Here is a 12,736-nt window from a genome sequence, read left to right as displayed (position 1 = left end):
GTTTTTTGAAAATGTTAATGACTGTCGTTTTTGTAGCCCCACCACCAGAACCAATTAACCCATGTGAGTCATCGCCATGCGGTCCGAATTCAATTTGTCTGAACTCTGGAGACACACCTGCGTGTAGTTGTCAGCCTGGTTTTATAGGAGCTCCACCAAACTGTCGCCCAGAATGCACCATAAGCGCAGAATGTCCAGCAGCTTTAGCTTGTGTAGCGCAGAAATGTAAGGATCCGTGCGAACAAGCCTGTGGCCCACGAGCAATTTGTTCTGTGGTCGATCATCGTGCGATCTGCGCCTGTGAACCAGGCCTTGAGGGTGATCCCTTCCAGGGCTGTTCACAGTCAAAAGGTAACAGTAAAATCAATAAAAATACTTGTACTTTATTTGTAATTTTTTGAATAATCGTTTTACTATACTAGAGAAACTTCATATTAAAAATCTCATATTATGGTCAAAATCAATTGTAAAAATTATGTGGATGTTGGTAGGTAATTTTTTTATCATTATTTTTTTAAGATTAAGGTTAACGGATATTTTGTAAAATAATGCTCTAGTAAAACTGACAGCTGAGTACCAACCATTCGAGATGCATATAACCCCTCAGCTTAGCAAAGCGTGATATTTTTGTTCATGCTTTAAATGACGTGCTTGTCATATGAGATATTTTACTTAGCGTTCACGCCTCACACGGTTACTAATGTACATGGGTCTGTATAGATGTTCTTACTTTGGGACTGTCTGGTGACCATGCCCGCCATTTGGTTCAAAGGTATTGCATCGATACGGCGCCTATGCAAAATGCTTTCAACATAAGCCTCGGACCAGGTCGGTAGGGACGGACATCAAGACAAAATAGATAAATAAATCGCTTTCAGGAGGGACAAACCTAACTTATAAAATAACTGTTAATGTGATATAATTAATGCCTCATGCTTGACGGAGCACGCGGAGATAACATAGCACTTACAGTAAAGCTTAGGCTGTCCGCCATGACGGCCGCTTTTGGACGGTGCTGCTTGAGATAGTGACGCTGCAACCGGATAAGGAGGTCACTAAGCGTCGCCAGGCCCAGAAAGCTTCAACTAATGCTTCGGAACAAGGAAGTGCTTCAACGGTGACTGACTTGGTTATCGGTAAGTGAATTTATTTTATTTGAAAATATTTCAGCTCCACCAAAGGTCGAATATCTAAATCCATGTGAACCATCCCCTTGTGGTGCAAATGCCGAATGTAAAGTACAAGGAAATGCTGGATCGTGCTCGTGTTTGCCTGATTATTTTGGTGACCCTTACCAAGGTTGTAGGCCTGAGTGTTTAGCTGATTCAGACTGTCCCTTGGTTTTGGCATGCAGCAGAAATAAATGTGTAGATCCATGTCCGGGAATATGTGGGTATAACGCAGACTGTTATGTCACAAACCATAAACCGATATGTAACTGCAAGCCTGGATACACTGGGACTCCATTATCAATTTGTCACCCCATAAGAGGTAAATATTAATAATCAATTTCGGATAAATATCAGTTATGATCACAATTAAAATGAATGAACCTTTTCAGAAAACGACATTTCAGTTGTAAACGTTTGTAACCCGTCGCCCTGTGGAATAAACGCTATTTGTAAAGAAGTAAATAATCAGCCTGTTTGTTCATGCCTACCAAATTATTTGGGTACACCACCAAACTGTAAGCCAGAGTGTATGATGAACTCTGAGTGCAAGTCTAACCGGGCCTGCGTTAATCAGCGATGCATAAATCCTTGTCCTAAGCCGTGTGGACAAAATACTGAATGCAAAGTAATTAATCACAGTCCTGTGTGTACTTGTCGTTCGGGTTACTCTGGAAATGCATTCACAATGTGTAGTATAATCATGCGTAAGTTGCAAAAACATTCCTTTATTGTATGTCCTTTATGATTTATTTTTATCTTCGAGATAATTGCACTTATTTTATTTTTTAGAAACGTCACCTAGCGTAGCTGCACCCTTAGATCCCTGTGTTCCGTCTCCATGTGGTTCATACGCTGAATGTCGAGATAATAACGGAATAGCTTCATGTTCCTGCTTACCTTCCTATGTGGGCTCTCCTCCATACTGTAAACCTGAGTGCGTCGTTCATTCCGACTGTCCAAGTGACCGAGCTTGTGAAGCTGAAAAATGCCGAAACCCTTGCGAAGGTTCCTGCGGTCTATATGCAACATGTTTTGTTAATAACCATGTTCCGGTATGCCTTTGCCCAGATGGTTTCACTGGAGATCCATTTAGGCAATGCACTCCAAAGCCCGTCGAAGGTAAAAAATACTCACATCCCATTTAAATTGTATCTATAAAGATGTTGTTAGTCTTAAATCATCGAACAGGATTCAGAATAACCATTTTATTTTTAGATGAACCTGTGGCTATTCCTAGTGATCCTTGCCATCCTAATCCTTGTGGACCGAATACTGTCTGCAATAATGGTGCATGTTCATGTGTGGCTGGCTATCACGGTGATCCTAATCTTGGCTGCCGACCAGAATGCGTTTATAATACAGATTGCCCTCTTGATAAAGGTTGTTTACGAAACAAATGTGTCAATCCTTGTATTGGAACCTGCGGAATTAATGCATTATGTGACGTTATGAACCACGTGCCAATGTGCTCATGTCCCAAAGGCATGAGTGGCAATGCTTTTGTGGAGTGTAGACCATCAGCAGGTAAACATTTATAAAGTATATATTTTTTTAACCTTATATATAGGGGTAAAATTAAATTCTGTTCGTTAGTCTGACTAAAACTCGAGAATAGCTGGACCGATTTGATTTTTTTGGTTTAAAATGTTTGTAGAGGTTTAAACGATACGAAGTTCGGGATCAGCTAGTATTTCATAAATTTAGCACAAGATTTATAATTGTGTATAATTTTATAAATATTCAACTTCTGTGTTCCAGTTTCAATCACCAACCCATGCAATCCGTCACCTTGCGGGCCCAACAGTCGTTGTCAGCAATCAAATGGACAAGCAGTATGTTCCTGCGTACCCGGGTATCGAGGAAGTCCACCAACATGTCGGCCAGAATGCGTTGTTAGTCTCGAATGCCCTCTAAAAGAAGCTTGTAACAACCAAAAATGCATAAACCCTTGTATTGGAGCATGCGGAACGGCTGCAGTTTGTGATGTTATCAATCACAATCCAATTTGTACATGCCCACCATCGTTTACCGGGGATCCTTTTGTAAGGTGTACAGTTATAGGTAAATATACGCTTTATTCCCGATTTTTATTAAAACACCGATATGAGCTAATTTTCTTTATTTTATCTTTTTAGTTGCAGTAGAAGTACAGGTAAATCCATGTGAACCATCACCTTGTGGACCCCATGCAGTTTGCAGAATAAGTGGAGAAAGCCCCATTTGTGCTTGTTTACCGAGCTATAAGGGAACACCTCCAAACTGTAGACCCGAATGCATTAGCAATAGTGAATGTGATTATAATTTGGCTTGTATTAATCAAAAATGTACAGACCCATGTATAGGCGCATGCGGTTCTAATTCTGAATGCAGAGTCGTAAGTCACGCTCCAATGTGTTTATGTCAATCTGGTTACACGGGCGATCCATTTACATACTGTAGTCCTATACCTATCATGGATCAGAAAGAAAATTTAACACCCTGTAATCCTAACCCGTGCGGCTCTAATGCCATATGCAAAGAACAAAGAGGTGTTGGATCATGTCAATGTCAAGATGGCTATTCAGGCAATCCTTATGAAGGTTGTCGACCAGAATGTGTAGTGAATTCTGACTGTCCCCTTAACAGAGCTTGTTCTAGAATGAAGTGTATAGATCCCTGTCCAGGAACCTGTGGCCCAAATGCCTTATGTCAAGTACATAACCATATCCCGACATGTATCTGCCAACAAGGATACACAGGAAATCCATTCAGCCATTGCAATATCATGCAAGAGTGTAAGTACCTATTTATTGAGAAAATTATTTATTTAATCATTCAAATTACAACAAAAAGTAAACTGTTGTTATTTTTATATTTGCAGCAGTAGTAGTCGAAACTAATCCATGCAGTCCCTCTCCGTGTGGAGCAAACAGTCAATGCAGGGAAGTTAAGGGACAGGCGGCATGCTCTTGTCTACCGGATTTCATGGGTGCACCTCCAAACTGCCGTCCTGAATGTGTAGTGAGCTCTGAATGTCAATCCCATTTGGCTTGTGTAAATCAGAAATGCGTCAATCCGTGCCAAAATACATGCGGAGAAAATGCTAATTGTAATGTGATCAATCACAGCCCTATATGTGTGTGTAAACAAGGTCTTACTGGAAATCCATTTACAAAATGTTATCCAATAAAAAGTAAGTTATTGATTTCCACATTAGAAATTCAAGTTAAATAATTTGTAAGCAATTTTATTATATGCTTACTTTTTTTCAGTATCACAGCCACCTTCGGACGTACCTCAAGATCCATGTTTATCAGCACCATGTGGTTTATATGCGGAGTGCCGAAACATTGGCAATGCTCCCTCATGTGCTTGTTTCCCTGGCTATATCGGTAGTCCACCAAACTGCAGACCTGAGTGCACAATAAATTCTGAATGCCCCAGCATTCAGGCTTGTATTAACGAAAAGTGTCGGGATCCCTGTCCTGGAGCATGTGGTGTAAATGCTCAATGTACCGTGTTTAATCACGTTGCTCAATGTAGTTGTGCTGAACGCTACTCTGGAGATCCGTTTACTCATTGCCTTCCAATGCCTGACGATGATGGTAATTATGGTTTTACTGAAACAGTTTTTTTAAACCCAATCAAGTGTTTGTTAGTTTAGGTTTTGATATTAGTTTAATTATGTAGTCAATTGTATGCAACATGAATTGACATAAAAACCATTAATTTTTCATTCACCGTTTATGTTTTTTACAGAAACTCCTTTGGAGCAGGATTTATGCAATCCATCACCTTGTGGTGCGAATGCTTTATGTAACGATGGAATATGTACATGTCTACCTGAATATCAAGGTGACCCATATTACGGCTGTCGACCAGAGTGCCTAATGAGTACGGACTGCCCTCAAAATAAAGCTTGTGCAAGAAACAAATGCATAGACCCTTGTATAAATACTTGTGGCAAGGATGCTTTATGCAATGTATTCAACCACGTGCCCATGTGTACTTGTCCCAAAGGATTTTCCGGAAATGCCTTCCTTGAATGTCGACCGGTACGGGTAGTCGAGAACATAAAGCCTTGTAATCCATCGCCATGTGGTCCTAACAGCCAATGTCGTGAAGTGAACGGACAGGCCATATGCTCATGTTTATCTGGATATATGGGCGCACCACCTTCATGCAGGCCAGAGTGTACGTCGAGTGCAGAATGCGCGCTAAACCGAGCTTGTTCTAATCAACGATGCATAGATCCTTGTAAAGGAAATTGTGGGTCAGGGGCTCAATGCCAAGTTATAAATCATAATCCTATATGCTCATGCCCTACAGGATACACAGGGGATCCATTTACTAGATGTATCTTCGAAGGTAATTTTTATTCTTTTGCAATCAAACGTAAAATTTTTCAATGGTACATTTAATTATACAGATTTTAATTCATTTACAGATATTCCACAACAGCCTTATGTAAATCCATGTGAACCTTCACCTTGTGGTCCGAACTCAGTATGCAGAGAAGTAGGTGGATCACCATCGTGTGCATGTCAAGGCGATTTTATTGGAAATCCACCTAACTGCCGCCCAGAATGTATTGCTAACTCTGAATGTCCAAATAATATGGCTTGTATTAATAAGAAATGTCAAGATCCTTGTCCCGGCTCTTGCGGCTTGGCAGCCGAGTGTCGGGTAGTCAGCCACTCTCCTCAATGCTTATGCGCCCCAGGATATACTGGAGACGCATTCATAGGGTGTCAAATAATGGATGTTCCTCTTGCACCTTGTTCACCATCACCCTGCGGTTCAAACGCTATTTGCAAAGAGCAAGGCAACGCTGGCGCATGTGTGTGTCTACCAGATTATATCGGAAATCCTTATGAAGGATGCCGCCCCGAGTGCGTTGTAAATTCAGATTGTTCTACAAATTTGGCATGTGTACAGAATAAGTGTAAAAATCCATGCAATAACATATGTGGTCAAAATGCCGTATGTAATGTCGTGAATCATACTCCAACGTGTGTTTGCCTGCCTGGCCTGACAGGAAGTCCATACCAACGCTGTTTCGAAGAAACATTACGTAAGTCTACGCCATTAGAAATACTAAGTGTATCACTCTTCTACCAATATTAATAATTCTATTTTGCCTATTTCAGAAATTTCAGTTGTGCCCAAAGATCCATGTACACCATCACCATGTGGACCAAACAGCATTTGCAAAATATCCAATAGTCAAGCTGTGTGCACCTGCCAGACTGAATATATGGGGACACCGCCTGCTTGTAGACCTGAATGTGTTGTAAGCTCAGATTGTAATCAACAACAAGCTTGCATTCAACAAAAGTGCAAAAATCCTTGCGAAGGCGTTTGCGGTGTAAATACTGAATGCAAGGTCATTAATCACAGTCCAATATGCTCGTGTCGCACTCTGTATACTGGTGATCCTTTTAGCAGATGTTACAGAGCACCAGGTATTTTCATTGTTAACCTTTTCTGATGTGGCTATAACTCTATTGTATGTTTTTTTCATATTAATTATTTTGTTTTAGTTATGGATGTCGTTCCTATTGCTACAAATCCCTGCCTGCCATCACCATGTGGACCATTCTCTCAGTGTCGAGATATAGGAGGATCACCATCATGCTCCTGTTTACCCCAATATATGGGCAGTCCACCAAATTGTCGTCCGGAATGCACTATTAATACGGATTGTTCTAATGAGCTAGCTTGCATTAATGAGAGATGTGTCGACCCCTGCCCTGGTTCATGCGGAGTAAACGCTAATTGTAGAGTACAGAGCCATGTATCTATTTGCACTTGCTTCGATGGGTATAGTGGTGATCCTTTCCAAAGTTGTTCATTAAAACCAAATACAGGTACGAAATATTTATTTGTTGTAAAAATACTGTACAGTTTTGTATTTTATTATTTATTAAACTATGAATTTAATTCTTGTTTTCAGAACCAGTCGTTACAGATTTATGTAGCCCCTCTCCTTGCGGACCAAACGCTCTTTGTTCCGATGGAGTATGCACTTGCATACCGGAATATCACGGTGATCCATACTTTGAATGCAGGCCTGAATGCACCATAAGTTCTGAATGTCCACAGGATAAGGCTTGTGTTAGAAATCGATGTGTAAACCCATGTATTAATACATGTGGCACTAACGCAAACTGTGAAGTAGTAAATCATATGGCAGTTTGCACATGTCCTGCTAGAACTACTGGCAATGCATTTATTCAGTGCAGCCCTGTCAGAGGTAACAAAGTTTTAACATAAAGTACGAAAAATAGATTCCTCTCGATTATATTACCTACTGATGTTTATTTTCATATTAATTTTCAGAAATGATTTCTTCCAATCCTTGTCAACCTAGTCCATGTGGTCCTCATAGTCAATGTAGAGAGTTTAATGAACAAGCAGTCTGCTCTTGTTTGCTTGGGTTCCGAGGAGCACCACCTTCGTGCCGTCCTGAATGTGTTGCAAGTTCTGATTGTCCTCTTGATAAAGCCTGCAGCAACCAAAAATGTATAAATCCTTGTCAAGGAACATGTGGTGTAGGATCCAAATGTCAAGTAGTCAACCACAACCCTATTTGTTCGTGCCCATCAGGGATGACTGGGGATCCGTTCACAAGATGTACTGTTATTCGTAAGTGGTCAATTCTTAACTACTTAATTAAATTTTGATTAGATACTTACTTATATGATGATTTGCATTAAACTGAAATTTTCTTCTTTAAGCTGTTGCCTCACCGCCCGAACCAGTGAATCCATGTGTACCATCACCCTGTGGGTCTAATTCTATTTGTCATCTTACCGGTGATCAGATTCCTTCGTGCCAATGCTTGCCGGAATTTATTGGTGACCCACCAAATTGTCGCCCAGAATGTGTCGCAAACAGTGAATGCGCTCCGCAAATGGCTTGCATTAATAAAAAGTGCCAAAACCCTTGCATACAAGCATGTGGTATAAACGCTGAGTGCAAAGTGATTAGTCATACGGCTATTTGTATTTGTGCTGAAGGCTACACAGGTGACGCGGCGGTGCAGTGTACCCCAACAGCTGTGGCACAGTTTGAACCGATATCGCCCTGCACACCATCACCTTGTGGCTCGAACGCAGAATGTAGGGAACACGCCGGAGCTGGCGCATGCGTTTGTGTTACTGGATACTTTGGCAATCCATATGAAGCGTGTCATCCGGAATGCATGGTAAACTCTGATTGTCCTAGTAACAAAGCATGTACAAGAAATAAGTGTATAGACCCGTGTCCAGGCACATGCGCTGTTAATGCCGATTGTCAAGTAGTCAATCATTCGCCACTATGTACATGTCGACAAGGATATGTTGGTGACCCTTTCACACAATGTATCTACAAATGTAAGTAAAATATAATTTTCATTGTGTGTATCTGATCTGTCATAAAACAATCATGACCGTGTAGCGGTCCACGCTTTCTTGACACATAGACGATATAATTGTTTTTACTTTTTAGTATATGAAGAGGAACCTGCCACCCCATGCCAACCATCTCCTTGTGGTCCAAATAGCCAATGTAGAGTATCAAATGGCCAAAGTACGTGCTCATGTTTGCCAGAATATCGTGGCTCGCCGCCGAACTGTAGACCAGAATGTGTCGTGAGTGCTGAATGCCCCGCAGATAAAATCTGTCAAAGTCAAAAATGTATCTCTCCATGCCCAGGACCGTGTGGACGTAACACAGATTGTAGAGTGATCAATCATAGCCCCATATGCACTTGTAAAAATAGATACACTGGTGATCCTTTCTCCAGTTGTTACGTAGTGACAAGTAAGTAATTTTTGTTTGAAAAGTGTATTACACTAGTAATTTTGGCACTTCTTACAATGTTTCTCATTTTTCAGTTCAAGAACAACCCCCAGAACCTGAAAGAGATCCGTGTGTACCATCACCGTGTGGCTCTAATTCACAATGTCAGAACTTGCGTGGTATACCATCGTGCTCATGTTTACCCAACTTTGAAGGAAGTCCTCCAAATTGTAGACCAGAATGTAGTATCAATGAAGATTGTGCGAGCAATCTAGCTTGTATAAATCAAAAATGTAAAGACCCATGTCCAGGTTCTTGTGGAATTAATGCAAACTGTCAAGTCATAAAACATGTTTCGATATGTTCTTGTGCTGAAGGTTTTACTGGTAATGCCTTTACTCGGTGTGACGTCATTCCACCTAAAGGTAACATTTTTTTATTACTTAATTAATTTACAATTGATTTTTTTCAGTTTTAATAACCCGTATTTTTCCTCTTATAGACAACGAGGATCCATGCAATCCATCTCCTTGTGGAAGCAATGCAGAATGTAACAACGGTCAATGTAGCTGTATACCCGAGTTTATTGGAGATCCGTACGTTGGATGTCGACCAGAATGTGTGCAGAGTTCAGAATGTGATCGCAACAAAGCTTGCATACAAAACAAATGCCAGGATCCTTGTCCTGGCACTTGCGCTACAACTGCTGTATGTAGTGTTGTTAACCACATACCGATGTGTAGCTGTCCTGAACGAATGACAGGCAACGCATTCGTTGAATGTAGACTTATGTTAGGTGAATATATCACTATATTGATTGTCAATCAACTATTATGGAAAGATATGCCAAAATGAAATTAAACACAATTCGAAAATATTTACAGAGCCTGTCGTCTCCAACCCGTGCCAGCCATCTCCGTGTGGTCCAAACAGTCAATGCAGAGAAGTTAACGGCCAAGCAGCTTGTTCCTGTGCTCCTAATAACATCGGAGCTCCACCTGCGTGTAGGCCTGAATGCACTATAAGTGCTGAATGTCCACTGAATCAGGCTTGTAGCAACCAACGTTGTGTAGATCCTTGTGTTGGTTCTTGTGGTGTAAACGCAGAGTGTAAAGTAGTAAATCACAATCCAATTTGCACATGTCCTGTATCGTATTCCGGGGAACCATTCTCGCGATGCTTTAGACTACGTAAGTAAAATCTCAACGTATATAATTCAATAAATAAGTTCTTTGTCATTATTCTCGCTGATACCTTTTTGCGTTCCATGGTGCGCTATTTTCCATGATCTTAATCACTTTTCATAGGAGTTCCTTCAGACGCCCCGATGAAAAGCCCAATTGCTGTCGTATATTGACAATGATCCCAGATTAGATCGGTACGAAGATAGACCCAATATCTAAATTAAAGTAAAATTTATATGGTTCGAGTCTTCGTAACTAACACATGTACTCGTTTTAATAACAAACAATTGCACTGTAGTTTATATACTGTTGTTGCAGCGGATCGTCTGCCGGAACGAGTAAATCCTTGTCAACCTTCACCTTGTGGGCCTAACTCGCTTTGTAGGGAAGTAAATGAAGCCCCATCTTGTACTTGCTTGGAAGGATATCATGGGCAAGCTCCGTACTGCAGGCCTGAGTGCACTAGTAATGAAGAGTGTTCGACACATCTATCATGTGTTAACAACAAATGCAAAAATCCATGTGAAGGAGCCTGCGCTAGTAACGCAGAATGTAAGGTCGTCAGTCATTCACCTGTTTGCCTTTGTCCATATGGGTTTACTGGAGACCCGTTCTTCAATTGCCATAAAGAACCCTTGCAAGTTGAACAAATTACTACCCCTTGTTCACCATCACCCTGTGGAGCTAATGCTATATGCCAAGAACGAAATAACGCTGGCTCTTGTACTTGTTCCGAGGGATATATAGGAAACCCGTATGAAGGCTGTCGACCAGAATGTGTTGTGAGCACTGATTGTCCTTCAAATAAAGCTTGTATAAGAAACAAATGCGTCGATCCTTGTCCGGGTACCTGCGGTACAAATGCTGAATGTCAAGTTGTGAACCATAACCCTCTCTGCACTTGCATCAACGGATATACCGGAGATCCATTCAGATATTGCGTATACCAAGGTATGATTTTTATTTCATCTTTATCTATTCTTCATAATCGGAATTTTAGTCTTGCCATTTTTTTATATAAATTATGTTTTATTTGTTAATAGCTCCGGCGCCAGTACCCACACCGGTTGATGTATGTTACCCGTCACCTTGTGGACCAAACAGCCAATGTAAAGGGGTTAACAATCAAGCAATATGTTCATGTTTGCCTGAGTACATGGGCTCTCCACCAAACTGTCGGCCCGAATGTGTTGTAAGCTCAGAATGCTCGCAAGACAAAGCCTGTATCAAACAAAAATGTGTTAACCCGTGTCCCGGTCCTTGCGGAACTAATACTAATTGCAAAGTTATAAACCACAGCCCGATATGCTCGTGCAAGTCGACTTTCACAGGAGATCCCTTTACTCTATGCTCGCCTATAAAGTGTAAGTTTTGTTGACAAAACGCACAATAAAGTTACGCTTTATTACATCAATATGTATATTTTATTGTACATTGTAATAACGTTTACGAATATTATTTACAGACGAGCCCGTACATGACGTCAGAAATCCTTGTGCACCATCTCCGTGTGGGCCTAACTCTGAGTGCAGAGACATCGGCAATGGGCCATCATGCTCATGCCTTCCTTCTTTCATCGGTTCTCCTCCGAACTGCCGACCAGAGTGCACGATACACGCGGATTGCCCAAGTGCGGTCGCATGCATCAATTCCAAGTGTCAAGACCCATGCCCAGGTTCATGTGGCGTCTCGGCGGTATGTAGCGTACTAAACCATATACCGATCTGCACATGCATCGAAGGTTATGTTGGTGATCCATTTACTAGCTGCAAGCCGAAACCACTGGAAGGTATGTTATTTTTTTCTTAAATCATTAAAAAAAACAATTAGAAAGTTTAAACAAATTTATTTAAAAATAATCGTTATTTGTTTCAGTTGAGACAACAGTTGTGGATGCGTGTACAAATATAAGATGTGGTTCCAATGCAGAATGTATAAATGGCCAGTGTCAATGTTTACCGGAATATCATGGAGATCCATACTTTAATTGTAGACCAGAATGTGTCTTTAGTTCCGATTGCGATCAAACTAAAGCATGCGTGCAAAGAAAATGTGTGGATCCATGCATTGGCGCCTGTGGACAAAATGCCATATGCCAAGTCGTTAATCATATACCAATGTGCAGTTGCAATAATGGTTTTACTGGAAACGCCTTCGTTCTATGCAATCCTATCAGAGGTAAAATATGTATTATTAATTGTGCAAGACAAACTTGAAACAACTTATGTTTGACAAAGTCCTTCATGTTTTTTTTTACTTTCAGATACACCCACTCAAAGCCCGTGTAGTACTGCAGTCTGTGGACCCAATAGTCAATGTCGTGAAATTAACAACCAGGCTGTGTGTTCGTGTCTGCCTACATATTTAGGAATTCCACCGGCTTGCCGTCCGGAATGTGTAGTTAATGCAGAGTGTCCGCAAAACCAAGCTTGTATGAAACAGAAGTGTGTGAACCCTTGTATTGGAACGTGTGGCTTGAGGGCCACGTGCGAAGTGGTCAATCACAATCCAATTTGTGCTTGTCCTGCAGCTCATTCCGGTGATCCATTCGTGGAATGTACTTTTGTCTCAAGTAAGTATGATTAAGATACAAGAACCTTTAAAAACAATTAT

At 41.0% G+C, this 12,736-nt stretch overlaps 1 protein-coding gene across 1 annotated transcript in view; it reads left to right on the top strand.

The window, feature by feature from the left end:
- The window catches only part of LOC110370027 (uncharacterized), a 99,937-nt gene that overhangs the window by 56,352 nt on the left and 30,849 nt on the right, over nucleotides 1-12,736 (top strand). The window contains exons 57-81 of the mRNA XM_049839294.2: nucleotides 37-351; nucleotides 1,171-1,491; nucleotides 1,562-1,876; nucleotides 1,962-2,291; nucleotides 2,388-2,696; nucleotides 2,931-3,233; nucleotides 3,308-3,946; nucleotides 4,033-4,344; nucleotides 4,424-4,756; nucleotides 4,911-5,519; nucleotides 5,599-6,225; nucleotides 6,302-6,616; nucleotides 6,695-7,021; nucleotides 7,108-7,407; nucleotides 7,494-7,799; nucleotides 7,892-8,530; nucleotides 8,646-8,960; nucleotides 9,035-9,364; nucleotides 9,442-9,735; nucleotides 9,824-10,129; nucleotides 10,442-11,074; nucleotides 11,167-11,487; nucleotides 11,589-11,912; nucleotides 11,999-12,301; nucleotides 12,387-12,695. Of these exons, the coding sequence (XP_049695251.2) occupies nucleotides 37-351; nucleotides 1,171-1,491; nucleotides 1,562-1,876; nucleotides 1,962-2,291; nucleotides 2,388-2,696; nucleotides 2,931-3,233; nucleotides 3,308-3,946; nucleotides 4,033-4,344; nucleotides 4,424-4,756; nucleotides 4,911-5,519; nucleotides 5,599-6,225; nucleotides 6,302-6,616; nucleotides 6,695-7,021; nucleotides 7,108-7,407; nucleotides 7,494-7,799; nucleotides 7,892-8,530; nucleotides 8,646-8,960; nucleotides 9,035-9,364; nucleotides 9,442-9,735; nucleotides 9,824-10,129; nucleotides 10,442-11,074; nucleotides 11,167-11,487; nucleotides 11,589-11,912; nucleotides 11,999-12,301; nucleotides 12,387-12,695 (9,435 nt within the window). The remainder of the gene's footprint in view (nucleotides 1-36; nucleotides 352-1,170; nucleotides 1,492-1,561; nucleotides 1,877-1,961; nucleotides 2,292-2,387; nucleotides 2,697-2,930; nucleotides 3,234-3,307; nucleotides 3,947-4,032; nucleotides 4,345-4,423; nucleotides 4,757-4,910; nucleotides 5,520-5,598; nucleotides 6,226-6,301; nucleotides 6,617-6,694; nucleotides 7,022-7,107; nucleotides 7,408-7,493; nucleotides 7,800-7,891; nucleotides 8,531-8,645; nucleotides 8,961-9,034; nucleotides 9,365-9,441; nucleotides 9,736-9,823; nucleotides 10,130-10,441; nucleotides 11,075-11,166; nucleotides 11,488-11,588; nucleotides 11,913-11,998; nucleotides 12,302-12,386; nucleotides 12,696-12,736) is intronic.

This window comes from Helicoverpa armigera, chromosome 9, assembly GCF_030705265.1.
Source record: "Helicoverpa armigera isolate CAAS_96S chromosome 9, ASM3070526v1, whole genome shotgun sequence".
In the NCBI taxonomy this organism is placed as follows: domain Eukaryota; kingdom Metazoa; phylum Arthropoda; class Insecta; order Lepidoptera; family Noctuidae; genus Helicoverpa; species Helicoverpa armigera.
This window is presented reverse-complemented; position numbering and strand designations above follow the sequence as displayed.